This window comes from Dipteris shenzhenensis, chromosome 22 (assembly GCF_047967505.1).
Source record: "Dipteris shenzhenensis isolate YYH24624 ecotype China chromosome 22, Dip_SZ_1.0, whole genome shotgun sequence".
Taxonomy (NCBI): domain Eukaryota; kingdom Viridiplantae; phylum Streptophyta; class Polypodiopsida; order Gleicheniales; family Dipteridaceae; genus Dipteris; species Dipteris shenzhenensis.
Window position 1 is genome coordinate 53496764 of NC_141617.1, and position 14949 is coordinate 53511712.

General features: G+C 46.9%; 1 protein-coding gene across 3 annotated transcripts in view; it reads right to left on the reverse strand.

Annotated features, from left to right (window-relative positions):
- Window positions 1-9462, reverse strand: part of LOC147888286 (Pseudouridine synthase family protein) — a 112719-nt gene extending 103257 nt beyond the window's left edge. For all 3 annotated transcript variants that reach the window (XR_015543107.1, XR_015543106.1, XM_087393468.1), the window contains exon 1: window positions 9119-9462. Coding sequence is in view for 1 of the 3 variants with exons in the window: in XM_087393468.1 (XP_087249594.1) it covers window positions 9119-9460 (342 nt within the window). In the remaining 2 variants the exon portion in view is untranslated. The remainder of the gene's footprint in view (window positions 1-9118) is intronic.
- Between the last annotated feature and the right edge of the window lie 5487 nt (window positions 9463-14949).

Genomic DNA, 14949 nt, shown 5'->3' on the forward strand with positions numbered 1-14949 from the left:
TTCATCTACAGGTCCCGGTTCAGCTCTGGACAGCAGCAGAGGTGTGCATCAGAGCAGTCTCTTAATTCCATCAGTTCTCAGGTTCCCTCAATCTGGTACAGCAATAGACAGGGACTGGCCCATAGCAGCCCTCAGTTGCAGCTCTACAGTGAGGGGATTCCATCTACGCAATATACTTTCTGTCCTTTTTGCAATGAGGAGTTACTCTCTCCGTACAGTATCTATTCTTTCAGTTGTATTCAGCCTTATTGGGCATACATTTATACAATGTATAACTCGCTCTTTGAAGGCCCATTATATTCCTCCCTCATGTTAGAAATGTCACTGCCCCACCTGTGAGCCCCCGATTTGAGGGGACAAGGGGGCAGGAGACTATAGGGGGATGGGGGGGCTGAGAGTACCTTGCTGTAAGAGGGCAGCACCCTGCGTGGAACAAGGTGCCAGCATCACGGGCCCATGCAGGGGCATCTGCAGCACATGAGCACCAGCCAGCAGCAACCCAAAAGGCCCTGCATATGGGGCCTTATATAGGCCAAAGGGTTGGCCAGAAACCGACCAGAAGGCGGCCATCTTGGCCTTTCTGGGGGTCGGTTCTAGCAGACTGGAGCAGACTGAAAAGTCGGCCAATTCGAGGGGCTGGCTACCCACCTATATAAACCCCCTCCCCCCACACTTCTCTTCATCACTTGCACTGACCAGCCTTGCACCGACAAGCACGCAGGGAGAGGAGTAGACTCAGAGTTTGGTACAGCATCTCTTTGTTGTTTTGTATGCTCACCGCTCGAGCTTTTGTCGGCCCACTGTTGTGGAAGAATATATCTGAGTTTTGCTATCTTTCTCTCCCCTTCTCTTTGATTGTAGTTTGAGCTGCGATCGGGAGTGTGAAGATGAGTGATTCTATCCTCTACTTTCCAACATGGTATCAGAGCAAGGTTTCCAGCTCTAGAACAGAGTTCCTCAGCAAGATGGCGACTCCAATCAATACTCAGGGTTGCTGCGTGGTCAAGTTCTCTACTGCAAATTCATTTTTCAGTTTGTTGTTCGCCATTATAGCAAGGATGGAGGACAAGGATTCAACTGTTATTCAACTGTTGCCTCTTCAGCCCATTCTCTTCCTTCCTCCTCCTCCAGATTTGTCTCATTCACCATCCCAAACTTTGGAGAGTCAGGGAAACAAGATGGGTCGAACTACCCAATCTGGAAGGTGAAAATCCGGAGACATTTAGTGGCTCAGAAGTTGTGGAAGTTGACAACGGGGGTGGAGGTAAAGCCGGAAGATATGTTGGACAGCAAGGGGAAGATTCTCATTCCAGTAGATGGAGAGGAGCTTGAAAATTGGGAAGACAGAGATGCCCGGACTCTGTTCTTCCCCGCACATCCAAATGGCCGAAACGTCTATACAGGTGTGGGCTATTTTGAAGGATCTGTATGAAACAGAGAGCACATCTTGGATCTTGCTTCTTCAACATCAACTATACAATCTCGATATGAATGAGGGGGACAATGTTCATGACCATCTGACAAAAGTCAACGTGGTAAGGGACCAGCTCGTTGCAGTTGGTCAGAAGGTACACTCAAGTACGGTCACTGCAGGATAGAGGACCAAGCCTCTCACCTTCGAGGAGTTTGGCCCTTTACTATTGCAGGAAGCGGCTCGGGAAAAGCTATTTACTCAATCAGACGAGAAGGCTCTCGTGGCAAGGGACAAGCCCGGCAAGGGTAAGTTCAAAGACTCCAAGAACAACAACAAGACCGAGGGTGCAGAGAGAAAGAGGCAGATGAAGTGCTTCTACTGTGAGAAGCTTGGTCATTCTGGTAAGGAGTGCCGCAAGAAGAAGGCGGACCTCAAGCGTAACGAGTCCAAGTCCAAGGAGGAGCCAAAGACCGAATCGGCAAACGTCACAACCGGCGCTCTCTTCATCATCACTGAGTATTGCTCCGCCTATGCAGTCAGTGAAGGAAAGGAAGGTTGGTACGTGGACAGTGGAGCTTCAAAACACATGTCCAACAGAAGGAGTGCTTGGAAGGTACTCATCCTGAATCCAAGGTCACTGTGGAGGATAACCGGGCATGCCCTACGAAGGGTGTTGGTAGTATTCCATTCATCACGACTGTAGGAAACAAGGAGCTGATTTTCGGTGTACTTTATGTACCGAATTTGTGCAAGAACATGTTGTCTGTCAGTAAGATGGACAAGCACAACATGTCAGTCTTATTCGACAACGGCAAAGTCACTGTCACATCCAAGGCAAATGGAAAGGTGGTGTCTCAAAGACTCGAGGAGCATGGGCTATATTGGCTCAACGCTCTGTTAGTACACGGGGATCATGGTAGATTCAAATTGTGGCATGGTTCGATCACGTCAATTATGGCACTCTCGTCGAGATGCAAAAGTCAAAGATGGTGGATGGACTTCCACCGATTGCAGGTAATGATCGTGTTTGCAGGGCTTGCTTGGAGGGCAAGCAACATAGAGACAAGTTCCCACAGGAGGCCTCATCCCGGGCCAAGAAGCCGCTCGAGTTGGTTCATTCGTCAAGTTTGCATTTTTGAATGGAACCCTGGAGGAGGAGGTATATTTGGCACAGCCACAAGGATTTCAAATTCCACTGTCCAGGATCCCCATCAAAAGTCTGCAAACTGAAGAAGGCCTTATACGGGCTGAAACAGACCCCCAGAGCTTGGTACCAGCAAATAGATGTTTTCTTTCAGAAGATCAAGCTTCGACGGAGTCCATCAGAAGCAAATCTTTATCTCGATACAGAGGGGGATTTGCGGCTGGTATTGATTCTATATGTGGATGACCTCATCTTACAGGGGATCATACGAAGAAGATTGCTCAGGTCGAGAATTCCCATGGAGGAGTTCTAGATGACTGACTTAGGCATACTTCACCGCTTTCTTGGGATTGAGGTGAAGCAAGAAAAGAGCTATATCTTTATTTCACAGGAGAAATATTGCAAGGAGCTGCTCAAACGCTTTCACATGGAAAATTGCAAAGCAGCAATGACTCCCATGGAAACTGGTCTGAAGCTGAGTGTGTGATCCATCTCAGCCGGTTGATTCATCACTATATCGACGCATGGTGGGGAGTTTGCTTTACCTCACCACTACCAGACCGGATATTTCTTACTCAGTTGGATTGCTCTGTCAGTTCTCCGCCACACCCAAGAAGGCCCATTGGGATGCAGGTACGAGGGTGCTAAGGTACTTGAAAGGTACCTGCACCTATGGCATCACTTATACGAGAGGCATTGAGTTGGGAGGTTTCTGCAATAGTGATTGGGCAGGTGATATTGATACTCGGACTTCTGGATATTGTTTCTTACTCTCATCAGGAGTTGTCATGGTTGAGTAAGAAACAACCTATTGTCGCCCTTTCATCTATAGAGACAGAGTACACTGTACAGGGCTGCTTGTACAGCGGCATGCGAACCATTGTGGCTCGTGTGGATCTTGGAGGACATGAATGTGGCCCGAGAAGATGCGACATTGGTTATGTGCAACAACCAGAGTTGCATAGCGATCACCAACAACCCCGTGTTTCGCGCACGGACGAAGCACATCGAGGTCCACTACAACTTTGCTCGAAAACTCATCGACGAAGAAGTCATAGAGTTCATGTACTGCCCGACCGACAACATCATTTCGGATGTCTTCACGAAGGCGCTTCCCAAGGAGCAGATGGAACACCTCATTTGACGCATGGGGATCAGCCCACAGCTGTGTCATTGAGAGGGGGTGTTAGAAATGTCATTGCCCCACCTGTGAGCCCCTGATTTGAGGGGACAAGGGGACAGGAGACTATAGGGGGATGGGGGGGCTGAGAGTACCTTGCTATAAGAGGGCAGCTACGTGGAACAAGGCGCCAGCATCACGGGCCCATGTGGGGGCATCTACAGCACATGAGCACCAGCCAGCAGCAACCCAAAAGGCCCTGCATATGGGGCCTTATTGTCACAAGCACCCCTGCACTTGGGTGCAAAGTGACACACTGGCTACATCGACAAGTACGTAATAGTTCCCTAATAGGAGATTTTGTCGTACGATGTGACCCCTTTGTGAGCCCTTGTCTAGGGATAGTCGGGCACAAGCTACGTAAGTCAGTCTCTCAGCCTTAGGTCAAGTCAAAAGATTAGTCCTTGTTCACTAGTACCCACTCCAGAACCGTAGGGTAGTGTTTCCGTCTTAGGTTTAGGGATAGGTTTAGGTCCATCCTAGGATAGGAGCCCTTCTGGGCCCCTCTCAGGGCTGGAACAAGTGAAGAGAATGGCAGGGGAAGGGCGCCTTTATAGGCTAACCTGCACCCCTCCCTAGGCTGCTATTTATGGGGCCTAGGGCTGCCTTTATGGGGCCTAGGGCTGCCATTTATGGGGCCTAGGTCTGCCTTTATGGGGCTAGCCAACCAGCCCCAAAAGCCCTATAAATAGGGGGCCTCTAGGCCCTCTTTCCTGATTCAGTTCTCCCAGCACTTCAACCTCCTACAGCTCCTCCTCAGCCCCCTCTGAACAGCCTGACACTCACCCCCAGTGGCCCTCTGACCAGCCTCAGCCTTTGGTATCAGCTCAGCCCTCTGGGAAGGTGTTCACGCAGCCATCAGACAGGGAGTCGGGACAGCGAACGGAGTAAGATTTGGGGTCTGTTTCAGCAGCTCTTTTCAGTTATCTTTTACAGTTTTACACAGCTCATTCCCAGCTCTTTATTTCATTCATCTCTCAGCTCTCTTATAGGATCTATCACTCCTAGCTTTCACTCTCTCACTCACGCAGTAACCTATATGTGTGCACAGTGAGCTCTTCAGAAACGCATTCCGTGTTCTTTCGAAGAGTGTTCTTTGTATTTCTCAGTTCTCCAAGTATAAAGCAAATTCTCCCCTGATTGGGGGAGGGGGCCCTCAGTGGGTGTAGGGACCTTTTCCTCTCTTTTCCTTCTCTCCTCTCTTTTCCTCTCTTTTCCTTCTGTCCTCTCTTTTCCTCAATCGGTTGTCAACTCTACTCTCTCTCTACCCTCATCTCCTTTCTCTCTCTATGGTGTACAACGCTAATTCATCACTAAAGGTTTAAAGAAGGTCTTGCTGTGAATTATAGGATCCGATTACCGTTGCATGTTATACTTATATAGGCCAAAGGGTTGGCCCAGAAACCGACCAAAAAACGGCCATCTTGGCCCTTTTGGGGGGGTCGGTTCTAGCAGACTGGAACCGACTGAAAAGTCAGCCAGTTCTAGGGGCTCGCTGCCCACCTATATAAACCCCCTCCCCCCACACTTCTCTTCATCACTTGCATTGACCAGCCTTGCACCAACAAGCGCGCAGGGAGAGGAGTAGACTCAGAGTTTGGTACAGCATCTCTTTGCTGTTTTGTATGCTCACCTCTTGAGCTTTTGTCAGCCCACTGTAGTGGAAGAATATATCTGAGTTTTGCTATCTTTCTCTCCCCTTCTCTTTGATTGTTGTTCGAGCTGCGATCGGGAGTGTGAGGAGTGAGTGATTCTATCCTCTACTTTCCAACACCTCAAACTCTCGCACTCACTCCGCAATTCCACGTGTTTTGCATTGTTCTATCAGTTCACGTAGTAGTGAGCAAGAGAGAGAGTGAGTTAGGCTTTCTCCTTCTTTATCAAAGCTTCAAATTTTCTTTCCTGAGATAGGGGGGTGCAGTTCAAGGACAGCCCATTGTTTTATGGTATAGACAAGATCCAGAAAGGGCACCATGAGTACTAGTGGCACATCCAACACCGGTGGGGAAGTAGGATCCGCTTCCTAGGCCTCACTACTATAGAACCCGATCGTAGAGACCCTTATGATAGTTTCTGCTATAACGGCCATGATGTAGATGCAACAACAACAGTCAAAGAGTCTCTCTAATGGCATGGTTCAGCTCCAAGAGATGTGGGATGATTGTGAGCAAGAAGCCAAAGAGCGCGAGAGAGCAGCTCACGGCAAAAGAAGAACGCAATCATGAGGCTCTGGAGTGTAAGAGAATAGCTCAAGAGGTAAAAGAGAAGAGTGATCCATCGCAGAGAGACCGAGACTCGAGAAGCCAGGAAGCTTAGAGAGCACTGCCCCAGGATTGAGAACGACAACTTCTCATTTCTCTACTCTGCCCACATGGAGATGAAGGGAGAGAGCCCAACAACTCGTCAAAGCTTCTTTCCTGGGAAGCTCAATTTTCTTCAATATGATGGTAAGACCGAACCTTTGGTGTTGATTTCGTGGCTCCATCAATTCCAAAGCTATTTTCAGTTATGCCTACGAACGACAACAAGAGGTGCATTCTCCATCAATGCACCTCACAAACAAGGCGGTCAGTTATGCCTACGAACGACAACAAGAGGTGCATTCTCGCATCAATGCACCTCACAGGCAAGGTGGTCACCTAGTGGCACAGTTGGTAGAAGGACCACCATGATGCAAACGACGAGACACCTCGTTCTAGGTCCACAAAGTTCCGGAAAGATATCAACACACGGTTCTTGCCACCTCAGTACCTGGACACACTGCAGAGTCAATTCTTTGGGCTGCCCCATGGGGACACACAGACGGTGAATCATTACGCCAATAAGTTTACTTCAAGTGTCCATACAGCTGCAGCTGGAAGAAAGCCAAAAGCTGAGCAACTTTCTCTGTGGGCTGCATATTGCATCCAATGGTATGTTTGTATTCTTAGACCACGGGATTATGAGAGTGCATATGAGCTTGATCAAAATTGCAAGCTCATGCACAAGGGTCAAGGATCCAAGCAGGTCAACAATAAGAAGTCCCAGGACTCCATGCCAGGCGATGGTGGGAATGGGCAGCAGAAGAAGAACTGGATGATGAAGGATAGCAATGGCTATGGCGGGCACTTGGATGCAGCGGACAGGAGCAACCTATGCCAAAGAGAACTGGTGCTTCCATTGTCATGTGCAGGGCCACGAGAAGCAAGATTGCCCGCACTTCCAGAATCTTCAAGCAGAAGGAGCAACATCAAGTGGTTCATCTACAGTTTCAACTCATACCGGGACAACCTCAGTGGTCATCGAGGAGCTTAAACATCAGCAAAAGGGGGAACCTCATAAGTTTCCCACAATGTTCCAGTTTTATGGACAGATTGGTGGCTAGAAGGTCCTCATCCTGGCAATTCAAGGAGCTCCGAGGACATCATTTCCATCAAAGCAGCTAAGCAGGCCCAATTGACTCTTACGCTGATAGATACCATTGCCTTTAATGGCGCATTTCTGGGACAGCAAGTGGCGAGCGACATGGAAGTCACCACAGCCACTCTAAAGATCTTAAGGTGGGTAGACAGTCGGCCACTCAGGGTCGCACCTACTCAAGTAGCAGATATCATCTTGAGACACGATGGTGGCACAAGTTTGAAGTTCGACCTGATTATCAGAACCACAGCTTGGATATCAAAATCACAGGCTATGGGTCCGCCTCGACCTTTGATTTCAGTGGTTCAAAGGACTCAAGTCAAGACCCCATGCAGGAAGCAGTACTGCAGCAGTACCATGATGTCTCCCTCATGATGAGTCACCAATACGACCAGAGAAACATCGCATTAAGCATCTTCCTAGGTCACTATCCACATCAAGTATCCTTACCAAAAGCTAGCGGAAGAACTTGGGATTCAATTCCATCAAATCAAGATTCATGAGCCAGTTGTGCAGTTCCATCAGATCAGGATTCACGACAAAGCCTTTGTTGTGCAAGGCAAGGGGGAACGCCCTCTCTTTATAGGAGGAGGCTAGCCTGCTCAACCTGGTGCTGGCCGACCCACCAGTCTGTGGGGCCGACCAGCTAGCTTACTGACGTGACTGCCAACCTGTTAGCTTACCGACCAGTTAGCCAACCCTGGGTAAGGGATTACCCTGACTTGACTGCCAACCTGCAGTTTGCCAATGTGCAGACTGGTTCCCTGCCCCTGGACCTGATCTGGTCTGGGAGTACCAGCCTATAAATAGGGCGTACTGCTGTGCTGGCAACTAACCCATATCTATCCTGCTCTACTGCACCCTAGTGCTCCTCATATGGCAGCACACAGGTGGGGCAGTGACCTCCTCAAACATCATCATACCCCTGAACTGCTAGAATGTCTGACTCCATCTTATGTGGTGGTCTAACCACTAAGCGGCGAATAGCATATGTAGCCAATGTAGGCATAACCAAGTAGTACGGCAAAACTTCCTCAATACAATATGATATACTGTAGAACTAGACTAAAGTAGATATAGAACTCAGTATGTACATCAGAAGATCATCCTTTGTGCAACATAAAAATCACCCTTGACCCAAGCGTGGGACTCTCTTCTAGATACCAACTCACGAGGAGTCATGCATGGAGAAGCTGATCACGGCATGTATCCTCAATGTGTTGCTGCACCATGGTCCACATCTCGTAAAAAGTCATGGCCCGTGATAAAGAGGTCTCTTCGAGCAAGCCAGACCTCGTGCTCTAATACCAAAAGAGATAGTGAGCAGTGTGAGCAAGAGTAAGGACTTGTATTGTATTGTACGATAGAATAGTAGCTGCCAACATTCCTTGGAGCCCTTTTGTACACTATTAGTGAGACTCACGAACATCTATCCGTTTTTGATAAATTATCTCCCGAATTTCTGAACCACCCTAATTTCTGAATTCTAGACTCTCGAAAACTGGAATGTTCTCATTCATACATCATGATGCAGCTTTGATCACTCTTTATAGCTGCACTTGACCACCCCATATTGAAAGAGCATATAAAAGTGGATGGCATTGTCAAAGTATACAATCTACGTGTGTTTTTCACGCAGAAATTTGTACTTGCCACAAAGCTACTAGCATTCATGATCATGTTCTTTAACTCAACATATCGCTAATCAGCTTTAGAGAGGTAAATGTTTTAGAGTTGTGGCCTGCGTTTTCTTAATTCAACATATCTCCAATCAACTTTAGATAGCTAAATGTTTTAGAGTTGTGGCCCAGCTTTCTGACAATGGAGCTTCAGTTTCTTAGGGATGGCGTCGTTAAGTATCATTCGACATAACACCCACGCTAACTTACTAAATTAGTTGCTCGAACATATCCAAGACGCGCAGTCCTGCTTTGCAATTATACCGGTCACATTATTAAACGATATGAGTAAGCGAAACAACCTTGCTCACTGACAGGCCATTTACGAGGGCCAGGCCAGACCGTATGCTGCTTTGAATACGTGCTCTACTGACGTGCGGCAGTTGGGACGCAAGCCAAGCGTCAAGACGCATTTTGCCGGCACCATCGGGGACCAAACCTTCGAAAGTGAGCTTATGCGGGCCAAAAACCTGTAACTGAGCCTCATTAGTGTGGGCTGAGAAAGAACTCTGAGAGGGACGAAAGCTGGAGAAGCAATAGGGGATAGAGGAGGGGATGTAGGGAGGTAAGCGGGGCTGGTTGAATGCGGTGGTGAGAAAAGGTAGCCGAGGGGACTGAAGAAGAGCTGCCAGAAGCAGCATCATCATCATCCTATTCATCCTGCTCGCCCCCCCCCCACCATTACTTCATGCTCTTTTGGGCCATGCCACGTGTGTAACGCCACCGTGTACACGCCGCCTAGGGATGGATTACACACCACGAAGACACAACAACAATAACTAGGGTGCGGTAGGCCGTCTAAGAGGAAAGGCGGAATGAATTAACAATGTTTTAAATTGAAATGAAAAAAGTACCCACGAGTTTTTATGCTATTTGAATACAACCTTCATGATTGACATTAATTAAAGTCAATCTAAGGGCTCATATTCGTAAGGGCTAAAATCAATCTAGGGGCTCATATTCATTACACGTGGCTCAAGGAGATGGAAGAAAACTAAAAAATGTGGCTCAAGGAGATGGAAGAAAACTAAAAAATATGATTTATGTAAGTTTTGAAAGTCAAGAAAGGGAAATATGTTGTCACTACTGGATCTGCTTTCGGATTAATCTTCCTCGGGCTTCGCTTGCTCGCTATCAGCGGTCAATGTACATGTAAGCAAGAAAGAGAGAAATAAGGCATGACCGAAACCCTTATAGCAAATGAGCATTCTTTGCAGTTTTCTCGCTTCTGTGTGGACCATCGAGTCGGAGATTTCTTGCCACAAACAGGCTACAAATTACCGAGCCATAATATGGTTATGATGATGGAGTGAGACGATCGAGGAAGCGAACACAGTTTTTCTGTAGCAAGTGACTTCGTTTTTTAGAGGACCACACCACAAGCGTCTTGCCTTAGTTCCTGACATCCTAGTTTGTGTAGTTTGTTAACTACTAAAAAAAGCATGTAGCTTTTATCGAGCAGCTTTTCTAATATACTTTTGAATAAAAGCTTCACATTTGGCTTTAATTCGAATCAATCAAAATCAACGGCCCATATTGATGACACGTGGCTGAACGAGGTGAAAGAAAACCAAAACATCCCTTTAGGCTACCTACCATAACAAGTGAAAGAAAACAATTACTTTTTGTCATTTGTAAGGCCCGCCCAAAAGGTTGGTAGAACCATGAGCAGAAGCAGAGTAAAAAATAGCAGTAGTAGAAGAGAGGAAGGAGGAAAGATTACGAGTGAAGCAATTAGGACTGGGAGGAAGCTTGAGAGAGCAAAACCAATAGTAGTGGAAGAGAGTAAGAAGGAAAGATTACGAATGATGCTGTTGGGACTAGGGGGAAGCTTGACGATGACTGGAGGAAGAATTGCTAACGAGTGAAATAGTATGTTCAACATGGACCAATCAACACAATTCCCTACAAGGCCAAGCCAAAAAGTTCATAAGGCCTACACAAAAGGCTGGCAAAACCACTCCACAAGTAGAAGCAGCAACAAAAAACATTAGTAGTAGGAAGGATTACAAGTATGCGGTCGAGGCTAAGGGGGGGGGAGAGAGAGAGAGAGATTGTAGAAAAAAACCACTAAACTCTGAGGATTCCATGGGAGTATGTTCAGCATTTCAACCCCAAAAGCAATGCATTCATTACATGTGCTAGGAGATGACTACGTGGTTTAGGGTGGGTGCTTAGGTACTTGTTGGCTGGAGTCTAAATCCTAGTTTATGAAAATTGTTGGATTTGGGTGGTGATGGGCGGGGATGGTGATTGTTAATAGCCATTGGGCATGTTAACGGATCTGGCCTATCCAAACCCTACGGGTTTTGAGCCACAAATGGCTCTGTTTCAAAGTAATCGTAGGGATCACCCAAATTGGCAAGGATAACACAAGAGCCATTTGGAGATGAAGGAGTGTGGAGAGAAGTAGCATATGCCTTGGTACCAGATGGGCCCGAGTGGTTGTAACGAGAGAGAGAGAGAGAGTGGTACAAGGAATAGGGTTGGCCCTCCCTTCAAAAGGTGACTTGTATAAAAGGCCAAATGTTTGACTTTGGTCTTCGTTGTGTACTTTCAAGGAATGGAATATAAGCTCTCTTTCTCTCATTCCCTTTCATTGAGTTTCCTTGTTCTTCCTTGTAAGTTGTCTTGTGATTGCCACTCTCCCTTGCTCATGCTCTCTTCTCCCTTTTCTCCCTTTCTCCCCTCTCTTCCCTTTTTCTTGTGGAATCAATTGCACACGATCTGGTAGACGCTTGGGTGATGCAAGAGGGTTGTTTGTGCTTATGGAGCTCCCACAACGAGTTCTTCAAGAGTAGATACTTTGATGGCATTCCTCAAGATCCCCACGGCATGTGCGTCACCGTCGAAGACCACACATTTTTTGCATCGTTGCCGGGGAATTCGATGTATGCATCTATAATGCACAAGCTTTCTATCAATATCTACCCATTGCACAATGCTTCTAGCTTATCTAGAGGTGTTGTTAGTGGAGTATAAGCTGGTTTGGATGGAGATAAGTGTGGTTTTGGTTAGGCAAACTAGAAACTGTCAATTCTGTCCATACAGTGATTTTTTCTCATTTGAGCTTGTTTTTTGTTGTTTTTTGTGCCACATTGTAGGAGTAGCTAGTAGGGATGATTGCTAAGGTGTGTATGGAGTGACATTTCAGTTGAAAACACCAAAAAATGAGTTTGGATCATTTCAAGTTGGCACAGTGTGTTCTCGGCCACCACCTTCAAAAATCCTTATTTTGATGCTTTCAAGTGGTTGTTTTTTGTGCTTTTTTGTTTAAAATAGGTAGAATAGGTAGTGTAGTTTCCATTGGTGCTCCCAAAACTTGAACATAAGCTTCAAAATCTCCAGAGAGCATCAAAAACCAGTCGGCGACGATTGTGCCAGTCGCTGCTATAAATTTAAAGCAACGACTCAGGCAGTCGTCGCTGCTATATAACACAGTGACGACTGATACGTGGATTGCCAATTGGACACCTACCCCCACTCACCTCACCTTTCTCCATGTGGTAGTTAATGAATTCATAGCTGTTAGTTCAGAGGTTAACCCCCACATTAAGGCTAGCACGATGATTGAGGACTCATTACTTTATTAGTAACACAGCGACTCAACACCCACTGCTTTATTGAGTCATTGTTGTATTGAGTCGTTGCTTGATCACCCACTGCTATATTGTTAATGTAGCGATGGTGGACAACACAATGACTTACTGAGTTATTACGTCATGGTTAACGCAGCGATTGACGCATTAAGGGTTAGGAGGGCACAATGACTAATTCTAACTGGGCAGCCCAGTGAAGTAGGCAACACATGCACTTGAGGTCTGGGAGGGTGATAGGAGTTGAGAACCCGAACCGGAGGATAGCGCTTCCAATAACGTCCTAACTGGTCCAACTAGTACCACACTTTCAGTATCTTTCGGGTTCTCAACCTTAAGCTCATGCTAGGTGCAAGGTCCCATGCATGTTGAATCCTCAAGTTTAGATGATGCTATGAGCTTTGACACTGAGATAGGGAAAAACATGAACTTAAATTTGGGGGGCCTCTATGGCTCCCAATTGTAGCTCAATAAGGCCCCAATCCCCCACCCCTTCCACCACAGCCTCACGAATAAGGGAGTCATTCTCCAATCTCATGGGACAGTTCGGCTTTGCTGACCCTGCCCAAATCCATATGTTTGCCATGCAAAATAGGGTGGTTGAGCAGAAGCAAGACCCACCACCAACCACAATATCTGGTATTGCATGCAGCAACCCTGTAACCATATCAGCTGAGGGACCCTCAAGCCTACATGTACAGTTCTATGAGGGGAACCCTCCTTCACAAGGACTTCTAAGCCCTAGGTACCCAAGTATTGCCCTCCTAGCCCTAAACGACATAGGGCTGATCATATGAACGTTGGGGATAACACCTTCCCAATATCAATGGCCCCTCATCCTAATCCATTTGTGACTTGAGGAGGAGCTCCTGAAAGCACCTCCTTCCCCATGTCTTCATCCTATAGGTCGGGTTTATATTAGATATCAATGCTCCACTCTTGTGTAACTACGCGGGAACCAGCTAATTCTACTTGTAAGCTTCCCATATGAGGAGAAGGTATTTAAGGAGCTCGGTTATCCGGTAGGTCCTAGTTTGGACACCAGATGGGGGCCATGTGTGGCTTGATGGCTCGACAGCTTCAGATAGAGTTGGCACACTGCCAACTAGGCTACATGTAAGTGCAGCAAGGCATCCCATGACTGACCGCACTGAGGGTAGACGGAGCATTTCCTGGGGTAGCCCACTCTCGGGTTGCAGGGCCCGTTTGGAGCCCCAGATGATCCCGGATGGCTCTGGGCCGAACACAAACCGTAGGTTAGTTGCTCTGTTTTGCATCACGGTTCTAACATGTGGTCAGTGGCCTATTTCGAGACTGACCTCCAGTCGGCCGTTGTGGGCCGACTAGGTCACTCTCCCAATTGGGTCTAATCGACTATAACTGGTGGCTAGATAAGAGCAAGCCTGTGAAGCCCATAATCATCACTGGATATAGCAACCCTGATTCCTTAGCATCCAACCTCCATCCTCTACTATTTCTAGCATGCCATGCTAGAGCCCAAGCTCTGATACCATGTAAGAAAACAATACAATGTTTGTGCTCAACAGATAACAGGATCTCGTATGCAAGAGAGAAAAGCATATAGTATGGAGAATCCAAAATTTGATTACTGTAAAACTGATACAATAGATGGCGCTGCCTCCCTGCCGTGCGCTCCTATGAGAGAAGCTTCGAATCAACTTAGTAGCCAAGAAGATTTGGTAGTGTGTTTCTGTTTGCGAGCAAATTGTGAGAGATGGCCCAACCCGCAAGACTGCAAATCCCACCGTTCAACGAAAGCAGAAAGTTGGACGGCACTAACTATCCACTCTGGAAGTTCAAGATAAAGACCATCCTAAGCGCATACGAGCTTTGGGATACTGCTACTGGGGTGGACATGAAGCCGGTTGCGAGACCTGATCCAGCCAATGGAGGATAACAGATAGTACCAACTATGGATCAGATTCGTGTGTGGACAAGAAGAAATGTCCTATCATTGATTTATCTCATCTGTAATCTAGGGTTTAGGAGGATGGTGGAGTACAACTGATTGATTAGATTGGGCTTAAGCAAAATTTGCTCAAAAACACGATTTGAGCTCTTTTTCTATTTTTCTCCTCCATATCGCGTTGTCTGTAGTGTAAGTGATTCTGTCATGGCATTAATTCAACAGCGGAGGAGGCATGGACGGTCCTGAAAATCAGTACGAGACCACGAATCAAACGCGGATTCATAATCTAGAGACTCAACTCACGAACGAGAAACTGTCTGAATCTGAAACGCCATAGAAGTTCATCACCAGGGTGAAGAATCTACGCGATCAAATGACTGCGATTGGTATCAGCATCACCAGCGATAATCTAGCATGAAGTTGCATACGGATTCTCCCACCAAAGTACGACGGTCTTGTTATGGCATTGAATACGCAGAACAGACATACGCCCCTCAACTTTGAGGATTTCAGTGCGATGCTTTTGGAGAAGGAGATGCGTCAAAAGACGAGGACTGGAGAAGATTCGGCTTTCTCGGCTGGATCAAAGAAAGGTAAGGGTAAGGAC